This window comes from Taudactylus pleione, unplaced genomic scaffold (genome assembly GCF_031769625.1).
Source record: "Taudactylus pleione unplaced genomic scaffold, aTauple2 ptg000152l, whole genome shotgun sequence".
Lineage (NCBI taxonomy): Eukaryota > Metazoa > Chordata > Amphibia > Anura > Myobatrachidae > Taudactylus > Taudactylus pleione.
The window spans coordinates 2,624,841-2,649,485 of NW_028284554.1; the positions used below are offsets into that span (position 1 = coordinate 2,624,841).

At 43.0% G+C, this 24,645-nt stretch overlaps 1 protein-coding gene across 1 annotated transcript in view; it reads left to right on the forward strand.

The window, feature by feature from the left end:
* The window catches only part of LOC148522184 (phospholipid-transporting ATPase IK-like), a 295,966-nt gene extending 278,337 nt beyond the window's left edge, over window positions 1-17,629 (forward strand). Inside the window, 3 exon segments of the mRNA XM_088474278.1 lie at window positions 6,637-6,775; window positions 14,586-14,716; window positions 17,417-17,629. Coding sequence (XP_088330404.1) covers window positions 6,637-6,775; window positions 14,586-14,716; window positions 17,417-17,629 — 483 coding nt within the window.
* The last annotated feature ends 7,016 nt before the right edge of the window (window positions 17,630-24,645 follow it).

The following is a 24,645-nucleotide window of genomic DNA, read 5'->3' on the forward strand; positions in this document are numbered from 1 at the left end:
ACTCTACCTCCTATTCTCTGAACAAAAGGATCTCTCTTTTTTGGCCAAAAGCACTCCTGGGCTTGCGGCAGCGAGACCCTACCGCAGGGTCTCGTCGCAAGCCCGATGGTCGCGATGGTCTTGACCATCGTGACCATCATTTTGGCCGCTCGCCAGGAGGCCGCTCCAAAAAGGAGCAGGGACAGCCCTGATTCAGAGCGAGCGCTCTGTCAGAGCGTCCGGCTCTGAATCAGGGCCAAGTGTCTGTTTTTTATGCATGGACTTTTTTCTCCCTATTTTAACAATTAGTTGAACTGGAGTTTATTTATCAATTATTTTTTGATGCTCATTGTATATGTTATCATATTTATTGTTTCTTATTTTTGTTTTAATAAAATTATATATTAATTGCACTCCATTGGTGGAACTTCTCTACTTGATTATATTTATATTATATTTTTTGGCAATAACAGTTTTGCCAAAGCTGGGAGCTGAATTTTTATTACAATTTATGTGGATATAGAATTTTTATTATGGTGTCATAGGTTATATTTCGCTAGGGTTTAATCTTGTTGTTGTTATCTCTGAATTATGGCCCTGATTCAGACCCACTCGTGAGCGGCTGTCCGCTCGCAAGTGGGTCGATGGTCTGCACTGCGCATGCGCGAAACGCGACGAGCGAAGGACTTTCCTTCGCTCGTAGTGTCTGATCAAAGGGGGCGTGCTGTCGATATTGATTGACAGCACGCCCCCTTTGGTGGGCGTGCCGGGGGCGTGCCTGCCAGACGGAGGCGTTCCCAAGGGAACGCCTACCGTCAGAAGCCGGCCCCACTGACATCACTAGTGATGTCAGTGGGAGTCAAAATCACTCCTGGCCTTGCGGTTGAGAAACTCAACCGCAGGCTTCGGCTCGCAGTGGCGATGGTCGCGATGGTCAAGACCATCGCGACCATCATCCTGCACGCTCGTATATGCTGTGGGTGGTGACCCACAGCTATACGAGCGTCCAGGAGGACGCTCCATATTTATGGAGGTGGGCCCTGATTCAGAGCGAGCGCTCTGGTCAGAGCATCCGGCTCTGAATCAGGGCCTATGCCCATAGTGCAGTACCATGATTGTCAAAATGTATATTTTATTACTGGAGCTTTAGTATGACTAGTATGTAATACTATTGCAATTTGTTGTTAATCAACCACTAAACTAAAATGTACAGTATGATGCTTAGGAGATGTATGTTAAGGTTTCAAAAGTTAAAATAGTTGCAATTGTATGGTAACAGAAAATGAGTATGGGAAAGACTCTGTCTGATTCCAAAAAGTGAAATTTTGCCAAATTGAACCCCGTGGGGTAAATTTACTAAAGTGAGTTTTAAAAAGGGATGTTGCCCATAGCAACCAATCAGATTCTAGCTATTATCTTCTAGAAGGTGCTAGTTAAATGTTAAGTAGAATCTGATTGGTTGCTATGGGCAACATCTCTTCTAAAACTCACTTCTAAAAACTCTCACCTTGGTAAATTTACCCCCAAGTATCCAAAAGTCTACCTTGTCTTCCCTGTGTGTTGTCTCCTTTGTTATCCTGTCTCTCATCTCCTTCATTCCCCCTGCCTGCTCCCAATATCTCTTCTGTCTATTGCATCTTGCCTATGAGATTATGGCCCCCATTTATCAAAGATGGTAAACATCAGCGTAATTTTTCGTTTAGTTTGACTGTGATACAAACAAAAAATGTACTGGTATTTACCAATACTTACCCCTCCGGCGAGGTCCCGCAAAGTCATCCTCCTCTGTGAGGTCCCCCGCTGGGCTGCTGGCAGCCTAACACTTCCAGCAATGGGGCTACTGTGTTGTGCGCATGCACGACGGTCTATCTCCGCATATGCATGACACATTACATCTTGCGCAATAGCAGACAGATGTATGCATGGATCAGGGAGATCCATGATGCATGCATTTGTGTTAAAAAAAATTAATCACAGATGCACGCATGGATCAGTGCAATCAGTGCTGCAAGCAGCTGTGATAAAAAAATCAATAAGACACAGATGCGTGGATGGTTCAATGAGATCCGTCCACACAACTGTGTGAAAAAAAAATACAAGTGTAAAAATAAAAAAAAATGTTGCGCCCCCCCCAAAGCACAACCAGCACCAGGCTTTTCAAAATACCCTGGTTGTCAAAATACAGGGGGCAAAAGACGTTGGGGTCCCCTGTATTTAGCACAACCAGCATTGGGCTCAGCCGAGCCGATCCTGGTAGATTATCCCCTGCTAGAAAGGGTCCAGTGCTGTTTGTGCTAAATACAGGGGACCCCTACATCTTATGTCCCCTGTATTTCCAAAACCAGAACAGGCTTGGCTGAGCCCAGTGCTGGTTGTACTAAATACAGGGAACCCCTATGTCTTTGTCCCCTGTATTTTGACAACCAGGATGGCTCTGAAAAGCCTGTTTTTAAAAATTATTTTTACACTTGTATTCATTTCTTTAACACAGATGCATTGACGGATCTCACTGATCCATCCATGCATCTGTGTCTATTATCACAGCTGCTTGCAGCACGGATCACGCTAATCCGTGCATGCAGCATCGTGCGGATCCGAACGCCATATCGTTCAGGCATAAACACTGAACTATATGCCATCGGATCGTGTATGAGATCGGCAAATCTTACCTGCAGCAGGTAAGATTTGATGTTATGATGTACGACCTGCGGGTTTGCGCATTGGCATCGTTATCATGAGTGGACACTCAGGATTTGCACATATTATGCACGATCTGTCGTTCTGATGCGTCAAAAATGGCCAGATCGTGCACAATATCATACCGTGTGTGGGCACCTTTAGATTTGTTAAATTGCGAAAGGGTGGCATAATCCCTTTAGCAAGCATTAAAGGGTTTATGCTTCGATGATTAATGGGGGCCAATGTTATCCATAGGATCCCTGCATGATAAAATAATTTAAAGGATCTTGGAGGAGATTTATCTAACTTTAGAGAGAGATAAAGTGGATAGAGATATAGTAAAAATGACAGGAGCTGATTGGTTGGTACTTTAGCTCTCTCCAAGCTTTAATAAATTTAATTTGCTGGTGGCCACCACATTACTGTGCATGCATAGTGAGTGCCGAGGAGGGATCCTTTTGATCCCTCTGTCAAAGCTATTTGCATAATGTAGCCTATATACTACAATGGTTAACACCAGTCAACTATCGGGGCCAAGCTCCAAAACACTTTGAATAACAGTTTGTCTTTCTTTTGCAGCATCATGACTGGACTATACTAAATGTCCTTTACAAATGATCCCTCTTTTTCTTTAATATCCCTCCATGCTATACAAATGCAGCATACTGATATTACCACATACAGTATGCAGACTTTTACACAGTGTAGTCTACATGGCACAACAACATCATGTCTGCTAATAGTTGAATACATTTCTAAGAGGCTCTTTACTTTGCTGGCTGGCTGTCTTATACATGAATGTTATACAATGCAGAACTCAGACCTCTGGTGGCAAAATAATTCAGACCTCAGATGTCTAGTGGAGCTACAATACAAAAACTGAGGGCCTGATTCAGAGGTGGACGCTAACTGCACGCAATATGCAGTTATTTGCTACTGTGCATGTGCAGAATATTCTAGAACCTCTATGGCACATACTTTTCCCTGAGCATATACACAAATGCGCTGTTACATATGAGGCCACTGGTGTCAGAAACAGCAAAGCAAAACCATAATTCGTTCCTGGGCGGTGACTGGGAGGTAACCTGAAATTAATGCAAAAAAAGTCTGCCATTTGGGCATTGTGACCGGACGACTTTCATCTAGGCCGGCCCTGGTCACGGGTTAACGCTTTTGGACTCCCACTCACCGTCAGTGACAGCCTGTCACTGACTCCGCCCACTGTGCAGTGGGCATTTACTGAAGCTGCCACCACCAAGCTCCTTTCAGCAGGGCGCTTGGAACCGCTTTTTACTTACAATCAGGCTCCTACCTCTGCACCTGGAACCGCTTCTGCTGCATATGAATTTGATTAGCTGCGGACACACCCCCTGATTGGTGTCGGCTGATTTCTCCTGATCCCTCGCAATGGACCAGGTCTGCACGCTAGCTTGGCAGAGGGCTTGAACTTGGAGACGCTGAGCTCTTACCCAGAACAGCAGGAGAACGGAATAGTGTTTTGACGCAATTCTGTTTGTCGCAGGGTACAGATGTAGTCGAAGTAAAGGCAAGAAGTTTATTGCTCAATGGTTTATAAAAAGACCCGTCCCTTTGGATTGAAGGGGAATAATCAGCATACAGTACAAGATGTTACAGGGATCTTAACAGCAGTTCTTCTCCACAAAGGATTGTCAAAGATGTACAGCATACAGGGCTCACAGGCCCCCTTTTTATATCATTCTTACACACAATATCACAGGGGGGTAAATCCGCCCTGGGTTCCACTCAACCAATCACGATTCCTCACATATATAATTTAACAACATATTACATTTCAAAGGAGTCACCCAATTTCCTCATTTCTAATCTACCACCTAAATCAGTTGCTTCCGAAACATAAACTGATTTAGCATACAGTATAGCTGTCTCCTAACATGTTGATAAAACATCCCACAGGATCTGGTAAATTACATTCATCCTTTGATACATTTATCACACAGCGACAACATATCTATGTAGAATAACCAGCAATAGTATTCGCTTTCGTCTTCTTGCAATATTCAGGAAATAATGAAAAACAAATACTTTTTCCCCAGAAGTGCAGACACACAAGAGACAGTCTCAGGGACATATTAAAAGATGATTTGGCCATTTGACTCTCTTCACACCTCCCAACAGAAAGCTTTGTTACACAAAGGGTTTGACCACTACCATAGGTCAGGGTAATTAACATATTACTTCCTATGTCAGGAGGACAATCCCCATTACACTAATATACTCTTGATCCATATTCCTATAAGTGCATAGCATATTAAATATACTCTGCTTCATGCACTAATGCATTGCAGATCAGCTGCAGTGCATTACAGCAATACATATATACTTTAATACAGTTTATTATAAACCACGTGCAGTGTGCTTTTACACTGTGTCCTGTGACTTTAACTGTTTCAGTGCTGGTCACAGTGGAAGCTGGCTCTCCCTGTCTCCCAGTGTGCAGCCACACTCTACCCACACTCCCGCAGTTCAGTAGGTCCAGGCCGTGGCATATAAAACATTAAAAGCACACTTATTAACACTCAGCGCCTAGCACAGAGTACACATTTACAATTGGTGCTTGGCACCTTTTGTACTTTTAAAAATGGCGCCACAGCACAGGGGTTAGCCCCTTCAGTGCCACGGCCGCATTTATTCACGTGGGGCCGGCCTCCGGCCACAGGCATGTTATGGCAGTGTCGTGGGCCACAGAGGCCATGTTCAGATAGAGAAACTGCACCTTCCACAGGGCTGGTTCAAGTGTAAATAGCGCACGTGATGGTGCACCAATGGTGGTAGGTCCAAAACCACCAGCGGCGTTACAGTGTGCACGGGCAGTGAAAGTAGGTGTCTCAGGGATTGCACATTCCGACGCACTGTAGTACACAACATCTCTAGTGTCAATACTGTAAGGTACAGATTCGCCCAGTTACATTGTGGCCGATCACGCCACAATCGTACGCACTTATCACGCCATGCAGTTCCCTGCGGTTGCATTTGCATATCGTTTCGTGCTATGCGTGGCGCGATATAGCTGGGCATATCTGTAGTCCCTGGCTTTTTGATGGAACAATAATTTGATCTCTGGTAACTATATATTAAAGACCCCATATTTCTGGTGGTGATATAATGTAAACCCCAGATCTTTAGTGGGGAAAGAAATGCAGACTCCAGCTGATGTAATACATACTCCAAATCTCTGGTAGCAATATAATTCAGACTCATGAACTCTGGTGAAGATATAATACAGACATCAGGGGCCAAATGTAAGAGTTTAGCAGTAAACGCTCACTGTTTTTAAACTCAGCCAATGTAATAGAGTCCGAGAACAAAGCAATAAAGCAAACTAGCATGTTTTTAGACTCATAAAACTCGATTTACACTCTCATCCAGATGTTTTCCCATTTTGAAGATAAAACTCGACCAATGTGAGATTGCTAAATTCTCACATCTTCTAAACTCTCACCCTATTACATTTGGCCCCATATCTCTAGTTGCAATATGTCATATAAACCTTAGTCACTGTATCTGTTTATTACATAACGCAGACATCAGATTTCTTTGGGCTTTACAATACAAAGCTCAGATCTCTGGTAGTAATATACTATAGTAACCAGATTTCTGATGGAGATACAAAAGAGACCATGATCTCTGCAATCGATACAGTACAGATCCCAGATCTCTGATGGTGATATAAAACAGGACCTAGTACTCTGTTGGTGATATAATATAGATCTCAGAGATCTGGTGGTGATACAGTGCAGACACCACATTCTTGGTGATAATATAATGAAAACGCACTTGGGCTTCAAAGAGGTCATTGAAGAACTGTGCAGTGCCATATAATCACTATCAGATTAGTGTGAGAAGCTCACAAATGCTGTCCTCTTTGGCAAATTAAGAAAAAGTGTTTAATGTGTGCATATCAGCATTTGTTAAAATATAATTGTTTTCTTCCAACAGGCTGTGCTAGTGATTTCTGAATGGACTGTTTTTGCATTCCTGGCTATTGTGATTTCTCTCATCAACTTCTATGTGATTTCATTTGTAACTACAACTGCATCAGCATATTTTACCAGCATGGAGAACTTCAACTACCTGGGTACCATTTTATATTTATAATGTGTTTCACTGTACCTGGAATTCCATATCTAGACTTCTCTTGGACATATATTTCACAGAGAAAACCAACTATTGCCAGTCATAAATTGCAGAGAAATATTACAAACCACATAATGCAAAGAAATGCCTCCGTTGTAAACCATACCCTACTGCAGCTATAACTTGCACAGACTCCCCCTAATTACCAGCAATATATTGTACAGATTAATTTCTCCCCTCCCCATACCACTGCAACTTACAGTATTAGTTAATGGATCATCCTCTGCATTTCCTGGTGCCTTCAAATTATTATTATTACATTTTATTTATAGGGCGCCACAAGTGGTCTGCTGTGCTATACATACAGTACAGTGTGCACAGAACATTACATTACAATACAGTAACCAATATATAAACAGAGCACAAGTAACAAATAGCAACAGAATTCTCCATACACAATACAGCTGGGAAGGTGAAGGCTGTCATTGAAGTGCAGATGACATGAGGCATGAGTGTGTAGAAGGGGACCTGAGTGCAGGAAGTAGGCAAGTTAGAGATGGCCGAGGCAGGAGGGAGAGTGACCTGTTGACACGGTTATGTGGTGGAAGTGTTTGCTTTGATGAACATGTGGTTTTCAGTGCACATTTGAAGCTCTGCAAGGTTGGGGAGAGCCTGATCGAGTGAGGGAACTCATTTCAGTGAAGGGGGGCAGCACGTGCAAATCATGGATACAAGCATGAGTTGAAGTAACCAGGGTAGAGGAGAGGTAACAGTCATTGGCAGACCGGAGTGGGCCAGAGGAAGTATGTAAGAAGATGAGGTTGGAGATGTAGGGAGCAGTGGAGTTTGAAATGGCCTTGCATGTGAAGGTGAGGAGTTTGAATAGGATTCTGTAAGGGAATGGGAGCCAGTGCAGGTTTTGGCAGAGAGGAGCAGCAGAAGTGGAACGGTGGGAGAGGAAGATAAGTCTAGCTGCAGCATTGACAACAGATTGGAGGGGAGCAAGATGACAACGTGGAAGGCCAGTGAGGAGAAGGTTGCAGTAGTCGAGTCGAGAAATGATTAGCGAATGAATAATGAGTTTGGTAGCACTCTGGCAGAGGGAAGGCCTAATGCAAGAGATGTTGCGTAGCTGGAACCGACTGGATTGAGCCAGATTGAATGAGGGGGGTGAAGGAGAGGGTGGAGTCAAGGGTGACACCCAAGCACCGAAGTTGGTTGACAGGAGAGATGATGGTGTTGTCAACAGTGATAGCGAGAATTGTTTGGAGTGGAGACTCTATTAGGGGGAAAATTATGAGCTTGGTTTTGTCCATGTTGAGCTTCAGAGAGCATTCGGACATCCAGGAAGAGATGGCAGAGAGGCAGCTGGATACCTGAGAGAGGACAGAAGGGGAGAGTTCAGGAGAGGAGAGGTATAGTTGCGTGTCATCGGCATAGAGGTGGTATTGGAAGCCAAAGGAGCTGATGAGTTTTCGTAGAGTAGAGGTGTACACGGAGAAGAGCAGGGGGCCCAGGACAGAACCCTGTGGGACACCAATGGGAAGGGGGGGAGGTGGAGCCAGAAGCAGACACAGAAAAGGAGCGGTTGGTGAGGTAAGAGGTGAAGCAGGCAAAGACGGTGTTAGAGATGCCAAAAGTTTGAAGGGTGAGGAGGAGAGGATTATCCACAGTATCGAATGCTGCAGAGAGGTCCAGGAGGATAAGCAAAGAGAAGTGGCCCCTGGATTTGGCTGCAACCAGGTCATTGGTGACTTTGGCCAGGACAGTTTCAGTGGAGTGATGTGGGTGAAAGCCAGATTGGGGAGAATCTAGGATGGAGTTGTCAGAGAGATGGCTGGTGAGGCGGCTGTAGACAAGCCGCTCAAGTAGTTTAGAGGCGAAAGGGAGAAGAGAAATTGGTTGGTGGTTGAGGATGGGTCAAGGTCGGGTTTTTTAAGAATAGGTGTGACAAAAGCATGTTTGAATGTTTGAATGATGAGGGAAAGATGGAGAGAGGTGAGAGAGGCAGAGGAAAAAATGAGGGAGTGGACCTCGTCACCAGTGGTGGGGCTGAAGGAGCGCAAGGTGGGGTGGTGGGGAGATGCAGATGGTGGGAGAGGTGGGGTTGCAGCAGAGAGATTGGAGGATATAATGTGATGGATTGCCTCAATTTTAGAAGAGAAGAAGGAGGCAAAGTCAAATGCAGTGAGGGAGGATGGGAAGGGCGGAGGGGGGGCGAAGGAGAGTGTTGAAAGTACCAAAGAAGGATTGCTTGGTGAGGGAGAGGGCCGAGCCGTAGGAAGAGAGGGCAAACTTGGAGTGAAGGAAGTCCACCAGAGAGCGAGCTTTCCTCCAGAGGCACTCGGCGGTATGTGAGCGTTTTTGGAGAAACCGGGTCAGTTTGGAGTGCCTGGGTTGGGGTTTGGAATGATGGAGGGGGACAGAGAAGATGGGGGCAATGGAGCCAAGTGCAGAAGTGAGGGTGATGTTGTAGAAGGAGGCCGCCTGGTTGGGGCAGGCCATGGTTGATAGGGGAGAGAGGAGTAAGGAAGACAGGACAGTAGGGTCAAGAGTCTCAAGATTGCACCTCATGATGTTGGCTTTGGGTGAGGGGAGGGGTGGAGGAGTTGAGAGAGTGAAGGAGAGTAGATGGTGGTCAAAAAAGGGGAAGTGAGAGTTGGAGAAGTCAGAGAAAGCACACAGATGGGTGAAGACAAGGTCAAGGGAGTGGCTGAGACAGTGGGTAGTGGTGGAGGTCCATTGAGAAAAACCAAGAGAGGAGGAGAGGGCAAGAAGATTGGTGGATGCAGGATTCGTTATGTCAATAGGGATGTTAAAGTCACCAAGGATTATAGAGGGGAGGTCAGCAGAGAGGAAGTGGGGAAGCCAGGCAGCAAAGTTGTCGAGGAATTGGGTGGGGGAGCCTGGGGGATGGTAGATGACTGCAACATGGAGATGAATGGGATAGAAGAGACGGATAGAGTGGACCTCAAAGGTGGCAAAAGATAGTTAGGGCTTAGGTGGGATATTGCGGAAGGTGCAGTTGGGGGATAAGAGGATGCCCACTCCACCTCCTTGGCGATTGTCAGGTCTAACAAAGTAGGTAAAGGAGAGGCCCCCATAGGAGAGAGCAGCAGGGAAAGCTGTGTCAGAGGAGGAGAGCCAGGTTTCGATGATGGCGAGAAGATTTAGAGAGTGGGAGATAAAGAGGTCGTGGATAGCGGGCAGTTTATTGCAGACAGATCTGGTATTCTAGAGGGCACAGGAGAATGGGAGGGAGGGGACGGGGGATATGTGGATGAGATTGGCTGGCTTGTAGGTGACGGGAGGTGGGGTAGATCTATAGTGAAGGTGTGAGCTGGTGGAGCTGTTTGGTATGGCAGGAACGAGGAGGCATGGTGTTTAACTCAGGGTGGAGGTAGGAAGGCGAGAACGAAGGATGGCTAGTGAGCAAATAGGAGGAGGGCAGGAAAGCGCAGCAGAGGAGGCAGATATTTAGAGGGGAGGCAGACAATTAGGCAGTAAAATACATTGTTGAAGTAATGGAAGAGAGTAGGTAAATAGTGTTGGAGGAATAAAAGTCAAATGAAGAGTAGTAAATAATGTAAATTCAGGCAGGATAATCAAGTGTATAAAAAGCAAAATTACATTGTTTGGGATGAGCATTCACATATTTCTCAGAAACTGCAAAACTTGTCTCCTTAGCAGCAGCTACTTGCATTTGAAATGTCAGTGTCCAAACCAGGGTGATCAGTGTAGAGTGCAGGGGTGTCTTAAGAGTGGAGGGGACCTGTGTGCATTCCCCATGCAGGGCCCCCTCCTCTCTCCCTGGCAGCCGACTGACGCTGCTGGCCAGCCACTGCAGCAGCAGTAGACTCTGGGCACTACAGTGTGCCCAGAGGGCCTGATTCAGGCCTGGACGCTAAGCAGCGGATGCATGCTATGTCCGATCATTGCCAATTATCGCACGTTTGTGCATGCGTATGCGTCAATATACGTATGCGCGAACCAGGCACTGCGTCCGGGAATTGTGCACTCGTAGTACACAGACTGGATGCTAATTTGAGTGACAGTGCCGTTTGTGGGTGGTAACAGGGGAAGGTGCTTATGAATGGGGGAGTGGATGTGCAAACGCAGGCATGTCTGGGCGTCTAAACAGCGTTTTATGGGTGTGCATAATTAGCAAAGAAGCAGTGCTTGCGGTGGGGTAGGGTCTACCTCAAGCGCTGCGTGCAGCTCCGATGGTTCTCAATGTAACCGATTAATCACACACTTCCTGGAGATGACGTGTGCTAAGAAAGAAAGGTGGGCGTCTTTATACTGGCGTGCGTTCGCTCTGCTGTCGCTCACTAAGGCATAGAGGGTGTCCTTCCACCAGACAGTGCGATCGGGGCATTTGCATACCCGGCCCCTTTTGGCTGCGTGAGAGCAAAGCTTAGCGTCCGGGTCTGAATCGACCCCAGAGTCTGCTGCGAAATTTTCCGGTGTTCTGTGCAGCGCTGACACTTGATGCGGGATCCACGGACATGTAAGTTTTAAATAATATGGGTGCAGGGTGTGTGGTGCGGGGCCCCCCTGGACCTGGGTGCCCATGTGCCCCGCACACCCTGCACCCATTATAGATACGCCCCTGGTAGAGTGTGCAGATTATGCAGACTGCTGGAGTTATTTTGTTGACTCACTGTGTTGCTTGAGTGTAGTCCATCTGTGTAAGTGTTGGCTTGCACTATGTTTTCCTTCGGTTTAACACCAGTATAACACTGATATTAATTTTTAAATGCTCAATACACTTTAGAACTAAACACTTCAGAAACTAAATGCCCTAACAGCCTAAACGGGCTAGCAGCCTACTCTAAACTGAATATACAAGACTACAAACATATGTGCATCCTGATTTACCCCCACCCCCTTACAAACAGCCCTCCACCCACAGCAAAAGGTGCTAATCAAATCTGTGCATAGTGAGGTCAGTATGCCACTCTAATTCCCTTACAAACTATAAAACCTTGTACAAGTTTAAAACAATTTACAGCAACTAATATGATCAATTTACCTATGTAATGTAATTGCTGCTATGCTATAAAAACATAGTTAATTTGCATCTGATGGAAGTACTTTCTAGACGTATGTGAATATGCTGACCTATGAGTGCCTAGTATTAGTGTTCCCATCCTTCAGCCTTGTGCTCAGTGCATGGGTCTGCACCTTAAAAGGAACATTATTGGCATTATAATTATTTTGAAACAAATTATTTGATTTGTTAAATTGTCAGAACCACAAATACTGCCTAGGTGTGCAAAGAAGCACACTAAATGGAGTGTATAAGAAAGGGTACTGGACTGCACACCCTGAATATATATAATAGGAGGTGCTACCTGTTGAAACTATTATTGCAGGCACATAAGGGAGGGGTGCTAGTCCAGGTTGATTTTTGGGGCGTGGGTCCCCTGGATTGCTTTGGTTGGTCTGCTTCAGTGTATTTTCACTTCTCTATCCCATACATGCAGCAGCAGCTGCTCTTACCTTTCTTACTTTACACTTCACCTTTCTCATTAGAGAGATGCCCTGGGGTGGCTCGGCTGAGCTGGTTTGGGGGTGTCCTGCGCTCTGGATTTGAACCCTAGTTTGTTAGGGACCTACCCTACAGAGGTTACCTGGATATGGTGGGTAAGCCCATAACCTTGGCCATGATTATGCTAAACAACTCTATTTATTGCATAAAGTATTTATACTGTATATAATAAGTAATTTGGAGTTGTGCACCTGTGATTTGTCTGTTTCTGTGCCTGCAATAATAGTCTCAACAGGTAGCACCTCCCATTATATATATTCAGGGTGTGCACTCCAGGACCCTTTATACAATCCATTTAGTGTGCTTTATTGCACACCTGAAGGCCGAGACACCTTCAACCTGGACTAGCACCCCTTCCTTATTGGTTTAAAGTATGGAGTCTGGTATTGTGAATACACACTAGTAATAGGCACAATTTTAGGTAAGTCCTACAAATTATATACTGTAGTGCAACTTTGGGTTGATTTTTGGGGCGTGGGTCCCCTGGATTGCTTTGCTTAATCTGCTTCAGGGCATCGCATTATAACACATTTTTCCCTTTTTGCACATTTTAACACTTACTGTTTATTTTTATTATATTTGTATTTTCACTTCTCTATCCCATACATGCAGCAGCAGCTGCTCTTACCTTTCCTACTTTACACTTCACTTTTCTCATTAGAGAGATGCCCTGGGGTGGCTCAGCTGAGCTGGATTGGGGGTGTCCTGCTCTCTGGATTTGAACCCTAGTATGTTAGGGACCTACCCTATAGAGGTTACCTGAATATGGTGGGTAGGCCCATAACCTTGGCCATGATTATGCTAAAAACCTCTATTTATTGCAAAATTTTATTGCATAATGTATTTATATATAATTAGTAATTTGGAGCTGTGCACCTGTGATTTGCTTTAATCCGGAATCGTCATCTCCGTCCTCCAAGCCCTTCTGTACTTGGTATAGTAGCCTGGTCAAGCACCTCCTCTCCTGCCAACGTATTTCAGGACCACCTATCCATTTTTATACCCCACATGTTTACCTCTTGTGTTTGGTAAAACAGCCATCTGGCAAATTTTTTATTTATTTATTTACCCATTGAAAGTCATTGAATGCACTTTACCTCGGACATTGAACCACTGCACTGTTTGAACTTATGTGTTTTCCTGTCTTTTAAACGTATTAAATTAGCATATTTTACCATGACCTTTGAATTGTTTTTTAGTGGTGTAATATGGCTATATAATAGAGACAGTAAACATTATATTTGATGGATATGGATCTACATGCTTAAGAATATTTATTTGAGTGAATTTGAATTTTTTGCATAAGCTTGAACATTCCGTAATTTAGTTGCAGGGTAGCGCCTTAGGTTGATTTTTTACTTTCAAATTGTTCACACAGAGGTGTGGGTACACCTTACTAACCGCAGGCCGCTCTCCCATTCTGGATTTTAAACAGCACTTTTAAAGTTTCCTACACACACATATTTTTAATGATCAATTAGAACCAAAACATGGGGGGCCACGCACATCTTTACTTACTGGTGCACATAATCTTATTGTTGAGAAATAGATGGTAATCATCTGTTTTACTTTGCTTCATATGTCCCATAGTCCCTAATGATTGTCATGGTGCCATGAATTGTAACTTTTAGGGTTAAGTATATTATTAGCAAATGTGTGTATATTCTGTAGGATGTGTGATGTAGCTGTTTTTCACATTTATGGACTCTTTTATTTACTCTTTTAAATTAAAATCAAGCTACCCACCTATTTTATGGTTGCTTTTGGTTTTGCCTGTGTGTTGTGGCTTGACTTGCTCCTGTTGGTCTTTCTGTTGTTTGGTGGGATAGTATTGCTTTTAGTGGCAATAGTTATATTTGTAGAATTGTTAGGCACCTTTCCCTATGATGTACTGCAATGGTTCCTGCTCTTGTGAGGGGTCCTGTGGCATGTTCATGAAGGACATTGAAGTAAGGGGAGGTGTCTATACTCACAATCCAGTCTGTGTGAGTGGCGGAGGTATCCCTCTCTGTTATATCCTATTTCCTGCCATGATGATGGTCTACAATGCTTTCTTAGCCACGTTGCATTATTTAATTGTCATTAATAAGTTAATATCATTTTACCATCAAGTGTTGTTTGTGTCTTTATTTTAGTGGGTGTTAGGACTGGGAATTTGGTTATACTGGTTATGTTTAGATTGAACTGTTCAGAGCTCCTCAGCCCATATGTGGCTTATCATTACTAATGAATGTTTTTTGTTTGTTTTTTATCCAAGGTGCCATGGTCAATTCCATAAACAATGGGTATTCATGGCTTATTTTATTGTTGGCTGTAACTTTAAGCATCATCCCCTCGCTTTTCTATCACATTTGGTGTAGAGTATCAGTTCCTGGACTGATGAAATCGGTAAGTCACACCAAGGCAGGAAGAAATCTTTAAATATTTATTTGATGCATTTGCCCATTCTAAATTATATATTTTTTATCCTATAAATGAAAATGGATGTATATTTTGAAATACCAGTGTTGTATTGTTCTTTATAATGATGCTCCTCCTATTAAGCTTCCTTAAATAAAAACCAGGCAGTAGGGATGCTATGCTTTTTGTTATATTTATGTATTTAGAATTTAAGAATAACAATAGCAACAATTTAAGGATATTAAGGGGCCTATTCATTATGTTAAATTTTCCATCTCACAGTGAGTGCCGGAGTAATTCATCATTGCTCTGGTGCGGAGACAGCTGATCCAAAAATCTCCACGAATCCTTTCACTGCTACTTTCGCAGCAGTGAAAATTAACATTGCCAAGTCTCACTCGGCAGTGCTAGCGCACCTGCGTGAACTAGGATTCACGCAAGTGCACAAAACCCCAGCATCTGGCGGAAGGAGACGGACAGTGGCAGAGGGATTTGAAGATGGTGAATGTTCCAGCCTGGGCCGGCTCTAGGGGTGTTCGACCTGAGCAGTCGCACAGGGGCACCACCAATAGAGGGCGCACCCCTCCCCAACATCCTGATTTCAGCGGGACTTTACTGTCCCGCTGTTCCACCTTTGGGCCGAAGTGGTCCGCGGGTGGTTAAATCGGGAGGCATCTATTCAGTGATGGGAGAGGGCTGGGGGAAGCCCAGCTAGTGAGGCTCCCCCAAGCCTGATGTTATTTGGAGGTGGACACGCCTCCTAATAATGTCACGCAGGAAGCGTGACATATGGTAATTAGGCCACGCCCCCATTCTTGGTCTTGCATGGCTTCACCGCGCGCGAAGATAGGGCGCGCTGGAGGGGGCCGGCACAGGGTGCCCAAAACCCCTGGAGCCGGCCCTGGTTCCAGCAGTCAAGCACCGAAAATTTTGTATTTTTAGAGCTTGATGAAGATGCCCATACTAGTGTATAAGGGCAGCGGGCCAGATCGGGGCTGAAAGGTAAGCAGGTGGGAATGTAGTTAAAATATCAGCAGCCGGGATGCCGGTGCTCAGAATGCCGGTGCCGGAATCCCGACATCAGTCACAATCCCAGCACCAGCATCCTGACCGCCTGCATCCCAACAGTAAGTATTGGTGTTAGGGGGAGTGATTTACTGATTTTGTTTTTTTCAAATGTAAATTTGATGACAAAACTTCCAACTGATAAATAAGCACAAACATGTTTATAATGAACTAACATGTAGTCAGGATCACATCTACATATAGCAAGGCCACCTCTTGCTCTTGTCCAAATAAAATTATTATTTTTATTATTTTCTCACTTATCACTTCACTTTTCATCTGCATTTATGAAAAATATGTCACTGAGCTACCCCAATACTGGGCTGCAATGGTAAGAGTTAACTTTCTTCATCGCCGGGCCAGTTTTGGACATTGTCTGGCTCAATTGCGTACAGGTCTTCCCTGTCAATCTTTACTTTCAGTCTGGTTAGTTTTAATGTAAATTACTACATGAAAACACTTATTAATTATATATTATAAATATTTTTCTCAAAACCATCTCTTTTGGCTGCAAATGGTATAATAGTATTTAAAGATGTTTGTTGCGTTTTGAACTGTATTATTCATTATAACTATATTAAGAATTATTACTCTATAGTGTATTAATACTATTTAAAGCTACTGTATATCTTATGCTATTTGTCTTTAAATGTTTTGCATATAAAAAAAGGTTTGGAACTGCAATAATAAAAAATATATTAAATAAAGTTATATAGCACTGCTGGGGCAGTTAATTTAAAGGCATGTTCTTAATAATAATAATAATAATAATAATAATGTAATATCAATTAAATAACATAATATAATAATATAATAGGAAGCCCCAATCTATCGGGTGATTACATATATGGTTGCCGGACCTAGGAACCTTTGTTTTAAGCCAGGTTCTCTGGGAATTAAACAGCTTTATTTCACTTGCTTGTCCGTTGCTATTTTTCTGGGACTTGTAGTTCCACACTGCAGATTATAACTTTCGGGACTTTCTTTATAAATTATATGGGAATTTTGGATTGGACAATCCTGTGAGAATATATCTCATATATATTTTTTCAACATGAATTATATTTAAAGGGCTACACATGTGAAATGATCTTTTAAGAATATACATATATTTATTATATTGTGTTTGGTTTTTATAATTGATATTAAATTGATATTATTATTATTATTATTATTATTATTATTATTATTATTATTATTATTATATACATGTATTGACACTTACTGCCCTACCAGCATCATATAACCTTATTTAATATATTTTTAATAACACAGTTACACACCTTTCTTTTTCTTGTGTTTAGATTGGATTTTTCGCTAATTAAATATTTGGAACTAGCTGCAACATTCTTACTTTTTATTATGTTTTTAGTTACACATGGATGTTGATTAGTTTTTGTATTATACATTAAGAAATATCTCTATTAGCACCGAGGAAAAATTTTCTTTTATTTTTAGCTTTTTATAAATAATCTTAATTGTCACTCAGAGACCATAAACAAGGCAATCTCTTGGCTGAATTACAGATCTTCCATGCAGTCACATTTTATCTTTATATGATATTATTTTGCGTTACATGGTTAGCTTAATGAATTATGGGAACTGTAAACTTATTTATTGCAGATTCCTTCAAAAAAGAAGACTGTAGAATTACGTTCTGCCTTTAAGAGAAATAGTTCAAGAAGGTCCAGCTATGCTTTCTCCCATACTGAGGGATATGGAAGGATCGTAACTAGAGGGGGCTTTTTGCAAAAAACTCCCATTCAGCAGAAAGACCAGGAGAAGAGTTGCATGAAGAATGGAAAGTAAATGCATTGTGCTATTGATATACAGTAATATGTTATCATATCTCCTTCACTATGCTGCAATAATGTTTTTCTATGACTGTATAATAACGATTATTGTTATTCCTTCTTTCTATACAGGAAGTTAAAAAAGAAATACATTTTTTTAGCTGTTTCTTTAGCTTGTTCCTAGCACTTCATAAAAAAAGGCCTCAACAGGATCTTTAAAGAACGGCACAGTGTTGCAGGCAAATGTATATTTAAAATGTATAATATTGTATAGGTATGGAAAATTTGTAGGTAGCAAATCTCTGCTCCACAAATGTGCCATTTATACAGTATTAAGCTAGATGTATAATCCTGTTCCGGGAGCTATTGCAGGACTTCAATAGAGTTATTGCATGAGGATTATTTTCTGAAAAGGTTCATGAACTGATGGGTACACAACCACCAGTGCAGTTACATGGGAATGCTTATCTCACTCTCATCAGAACTGACCTACTCACTTATGTGTATTTTTCTGTGTACTAGTTTTCCCATCAGCTAGAAATTACTGGAACCTGGACTCACCAGCCGGTGTCGAGAAATGAAGAATTGAGTTTAAGATACATGAGAAATGTTCAGTTACATTTATTTTGTAAAAGTATGTGTTGTGAGACTTTCTATATATTTATTCACAGGATAGCCAATTGCTAGAATGGAAATCTCCAAGCATAATCACTGGACATTATAGCTGTATTTAGTAGTTACATAAAAATATCATGCCATTAAACATAGAGTTATGAAACATCAGTTATTGCCAGATAATCACGTTCTTACAAATAGATGAATAGAATACTTTTACTACAATCAACAGAACTCAGAACTCTAAGATCATATATTGTTGTTCACTCTTTTATCTGCCACACTGTAACACACTCATTTTCTCTTATACCTTAAGTGAATAATAAAACATTGTCTTTGTCACTGCTTCTTTTGAGCTTATTTTGTGGAAGATGTATCAAGCCTTGGAGAGAGATACTGTAAATTGAAGAGCGATAAACTTAGTTATTCACAATGTAGGGGAAACCCCATAAAGCTCTGTCTAAAACTGTGGAAATGTGGCATGTGTTATTACCCATATACAGTTCTAGGCTGTCTTACCTATATGTAATATTCTATTAAACCAAAATTGGTTTTAATGTCCAATCTATTAAAATATGGCAACACACAACAGTTGGAGAGCTTAACTACAGATCTTTTTATAGAAGTTGGATCATTTGATTTTGTGGTATCAGGTTATTAACCATGTATGGACCAATTATTATAGGTAGACAAATCAAGCTCCCTCAGAGCAATCCTACTTGGCCTATCCATAGTCCCCTTGTTTACCAGACTTTCCACGTACTCTGCGTATCTGAGACTGTGCCTTTCATAAAAGGTCCTTGATGATATCAACTCAACGATTATACTGACACTGAGGGGTAATAGTGTGGAAATAAATACCATACCATTGGAGAAACCAGGTCATGAGAGATCCTGCAGAGGTGTCAAGACTGGGATTTTATGAAACATCCAATAAGGAACATTCGATCTACAGAAAAGTGACTATATGCATTTGAACTCCTAGGAATTGTATTTTCAACTATTTGGGACAAACATTTAATCAGCCTATACCTAAAAAGAGCACTTGAAACCATATTTTTATTGTGTCTACAGATTTTTGTTGAATATCACACAGGTTTTTTAGCTGCCTTTCATGGCATGGATCGCAAAATTTCTCTTGTATCACTTGTTTGATGACCAATCTGCATACCTTACACTAGCATACCACATATGAAGGCATGGCAGAGGGCCACGGCCATTGGGCTTTCTGGCAGCAAACCACAAATCTCTTGCTGCGGTCACTTGTGAAGAACAGGGGCCAGTTGCTACTGCTAGTGCAAATTGAGATTGGTGCAAGTAAATCCACTAAACCAGTTTGAAATGATGACAGGTGCATTCTGATCATTCATGACAAGAATTACTACAGTAAGTTTTGACAGCAGAAGGGAAGAATGGACAGTCCCTTTTGGAAACTGCAATAGAGATTTCAAAAGTTCTCTCATCTTCCTATGTACACTGGGGTATTAACCACAAAAATTCTTTGTTCTACTACATTAGTTTGTATGCACCTTGTAATACCAAATAAACTGTATAGGAACCAAGACTTCCCAATTGCCTTTATTGTAACACAATACTGGGAGTAATTCTACAATTTACAGAGCACTGAACCCTAACCCAGATATCAAGGCATCATAGTTACAGCAACAGAAACCATAATGATTTTACAAAGAACAATATGTCATTGTGGTTCAATTCCTACATAAAGCAAATCATGTGTTTAGATACAGTACAAAGGGAAAGATGTATCAAATCTTCTAAAAGAGTGGAGAAGTGTACAAATGTAGACGTTGCCCATAGCAATCAATCAGCTTTTGCCTGTCATTTTATAAAATGTACTTGATAAATGCTAGCTAGCAGCTGATTGGTTGCTATGGGTAACTTCTCCATTTTTCCACTTCTCTCTTTAGAAGGTCTGATACATTTACCCTAAAGACTGTTGAAAAATCTGTTACTTCCTGATAACTAAGGGCCTGATTCATCATGGATCACAACTGCAACAGCGTATGCAGATCGGCTGATGGTGTGTACTACGCATGCGTATGCACCGCAGTGCATGTGCATGAGGTAGCATTGCAGATACAAAACCATTGCATGCACAGAATGACCCCAGCTCCCAATGTAGTAGGGAAATTAGTGCTTTTGCAATCATTTTACGGCTTCACACATTGCAAGGTTGGGCTCCTTTTGGAGCCCCTGTCTCTGCATGTGATTTTTAGTACATTAGGGCAAATGTGAATTTCTTATTGCTGTGAATAGTGGTAAGATAAGAAATTCTAATTGTTGAGTTTGAAACCTGATAATTAGTAAATATGCCCTTTAGAGAGATAGAGGTGTGATAGAAAATAAGGAATTGTGAATTAAAAGGACTACAAGGAATACAATGTCCCATCCACAAACAGTCATTAGTGAATCAAAAATATAGTAGACAACCTATGAAGTGTTATTAAGGTTAGGTTTATAAACCTATGAGGATATAATTAGCCCTATAGAGATCTAGGATGTTTACAGTGGGGCATTATATAGAGTGAATACTATTATCACCTTGCAGTGATATGTATTCTTTTCCGATAGTTCATTGGGCCTGATTCATTACGGATCGCAATTGCAACAGTGTAGGCAGATCGGACGATGGTGCGTACTGCGCATGCATATGCGTGAGTTAGCATTGCGATCACACTGCGATCAACTTCGCAGATACAAAGCCATCGCAGACCGAGTGACGGGTCGTCAGTGTTTGGGGGAGGTGACGGGGTAGAAGTAGGGGAAATGCTGGCGCGCCTGTACGTTTGAAAGCCGTTGCATGGGCATGCAAAAATTAGGCACTGCAACGACATACACAGCTTGAGTACTCACTGCATGCGACGGAGTTAGCAATTTCTGAGTAAGGTCAGACCTGTTGTAACCTGTTGTCGTTACTCGATGTTCCCGATGTATACACAGGACTTCAAGGTATTACGGATGTGAGATAGCAGTAGTGGGAGTCTCTATGCTGTTTGTGCGGCAGCTTTGCAATTGCATTCATTAGCATATTTTCACAGCAGATCTTCATGCGGAATCGCAGCCGCGACCGCAATAGCGATCCATCGTGAATCACGCCCAAAGTTCTAGTAATACACACTGTAGATCAGTAGAATACCTTTTTACCACTGATAGCACAATTTTAAAATAATACATCTACCCCTAAACACTTCTTATCTGTCACACAATTGCTTGTATTCCATGAAGGAATGAGACCTAAAACATTTCTTTCTTACCAGGCAATATTTTTCCGTTCCCCTTTTGTCCAGTATTTGTTTTCAATTCAAATTAATTGTTTTTTTACATTGATATAACTTATTGGTGAAACCTGGGTAATTTCAATAGGATAGCAGCAGAATGTGAAATGGATACTAGTCCACACAGAGAGTCTTTAACCAGGCTTGCAAGTTTATTGATAACAGCAGTAACACAGAGTTAACAGCAGTATACACAGTAATGAAGGGTAACAGAGGTGGCCACTGGTGATGCCTATAATAACGGTAATGCAGGTAATACTGGTCTCACCTAGAGTAGCTAAGTACTACATGTGTGCAGTACTGTGACACTCTACACCCTGGGTTCCCAACCACGGTCCTCAAGGCACACTAACAGTCCAGGTATAGGGATAGACATACTTGAGCACAGCTGTCTTAATTAGTAACTTTGTTATTTTGATTTAACCACCTATGGTCAAGAATGGATATCATTAAAACCTGGACTGTTAGTGTGCCTTGGGGACCGAGGTTGGGTAACACTGTTCTACACAGTGAAGTGCGCTGTGTCGCACATGCGCAGTGGTGCCTTGGTGACGTCATCCTGCCAGGGTCACTGCATAGAGAGGAGGAAAAAAGCTGGAGAGCACTCCCCTCTAACCCCCCCACCTCACTCAGGCTGTCACCAGGCACATAAACATTATATGTTACTTGAGTATATCAGCAGAGTCCATCTGTAAGCCATGGGAATATGCAACAAATAATGAACAGTGAACATCGCCAGCTGGAATTCACTGACAGTTGGTGTGGCTCCCCTATTTAAATTTGGACTGTACCACATTTAGCACACAGTCACTGTGGAGGCACTTTCTGAAATCCCTGTATATTCCAGTCCAAATGTTCTCAGTCCAATTAAGTATCCCATGTATAAACATCGGTCCTCCTCATCTGATCCTGAGTCTGCACCACAGAATGCAGAATTTCCAGACTTTGAAAACCCTAACTTCAAGGAAGTTGAACCCTTGAAGTATTTTAAGATTTTATTTAACTGTAATTCAATGTTGTTTCCCAGGCACTCAGGGCCTGATTCAGACCCGGTCGCAAGCACTGAGCGCTCGCAACCGGGTTGATGGTGGCCCAGAGTGCATGCGCACGATGGAGCCGGCTCCGTTGTGCGCATGTGCGAGACTCAGATAGCGACGGGCAATCCGTCGCTCCGGATCTCGCACCAAAGGGGGTGTGCTGTCGATGTTGAGTGACAGCACGCCCCCCTTTGGTGGGCGGGCCGGGGGGATGGCTGCCCAGACGGAGGCGTTCCCATGAGAGGTGTTCCCATGACCACCCACAGCTATAGCGAGCGGCCAAAAAGATGGTCGCGATGGTCAAGACCTTATGGCAGGGTCTCGTTGCCGCAAGCCCAGGAGTGCTTTTGGGTCTATCAGAGCCAAAAGCACTCCCACTGACATCACTTGTGATGTCAGTGGGGCCGGCCCCAGACGGTAGGCGTTCCCATGGGACCGCCTCCATCTGGGCAGCAATGCCCCCGGCACGCCCACCAAAGAGGGCATGCTGTCACTCAACATCGACAGCACGCCCCCTTTGTAGCGAGACCCATAGCAACAGCTTGCACATGCGCACTTGGCCAACATCGACCCGCAGAATCACTACGGAATGCAAATGCAATAGCGATTACACAGGCAGTTCAACTGCGATAGTATGCTAATCCATTGTGATCGATTTGCGACCGCAGCCAGAGCCGGCCCTTGGCATAGGCATTCTAAGCAAATGCCTAGGGCTACTAGAATGCCTAGGGGCATCCACGGCTCTGCCCCTCACCCCCTCCCATTGCTGCGATCAGAGATTGGGCTGCGCAGTGGCTAGCAGGTCAGATTGACAGCTGAGCCAGGTCACTGTCAGAATGAGCTTCTGCACAGAAGCTCATCCTGGCTACAGGAGGAGAAAAGAAAGATGGCCGCAGGAGGGCATTCTGTGCCCACGAGTGTCTGTACTCTAAAGTGACTGTGTTTAGGGGGAACACTGCACGCTTCTGTGTGCTGCGCTATACACACTGCACGCTTCTGTGTGCTGCGCTATACACACTGCACGCTTCTGTGTGCTGCGCTATACTCTGCTGTATTGGCTGTGCTCAGACTCCAGACTCACAAGTGGTTGTGCTGTATATAAAGTGACTGTGTATAGGGGGCACACTGCACGCTGCTTTATGCTGCACTGTACTCTGCTCTAAATTGTCTTGATCGACCAGTCGTGTGTGTCTGTGTATATATGGAACTATCATCTATGTGGAATAACACTTTTCCCAAATATCCTAAAATAAAAGCACATCATTTTTTTTTCTGTGTTTTAAGGTTTGATAACACCTTTTGATTTCTTTGGGTGCTTTGGTATATTTGCACAGTGAAATACTATATTGTTAATATGGCTATATATTTCAATATGTGTTACTTTGGTGTCCACGTATAAACACTAAGATTTTTGGTGGGATTATCTGCTAGGGGGCACTAGCCAAAATTTTGCCTAGGGCACCAAATTGGCCAGGGCCAGCTCTGACTGCAGAACTACATAAGGACGCTCACTTTACCTTACACACATCCATAATGTTTAGCAAGACTGTGAAACCATCTGTAAAATCGAGTACCATCGCAGCCTCACGCACACTTGTACAAGCCCTGACTTTACCCAGAAATTGCTAACTTCAGCGCACACTATCAGGCCTCAGGCTGCGTAGAGCATCTCAGTGGCTAATTTATGCATGCGCCTGCAATGGAGTTGAAACGCACTGGCACGCCTGTGTTCCGCCAACCTCCCTCCTGTCACCACCCACAAACGGCACTTCCTGTCAATCACTCTGTAATGGGTCTGCATAGTCACTGCGATCGCAGTCCCAATCACAGTGGCCAGTTCCAGCACTGTGGTGCATACGCATGCGCAGAATGCAACAATCAGCGGATTACGTGCGTATTAGCAACTGCTTCCTTGCTGAATGAAGCCCTTTCTTCATACCGCCTATCTCTGTCTCACTTGTTGGTGACATGGCTTTTATGACTTTGTCAATGGGAGTACTGGCTGGTTTTGCATCTGACATTGCATACTTAAGTATTGCCTCAATATATCCCTGCTGATTAATTGTGACAGTTTCTGAGCTCAAATTTTATTAGATCTTCAAGCCTAAAAG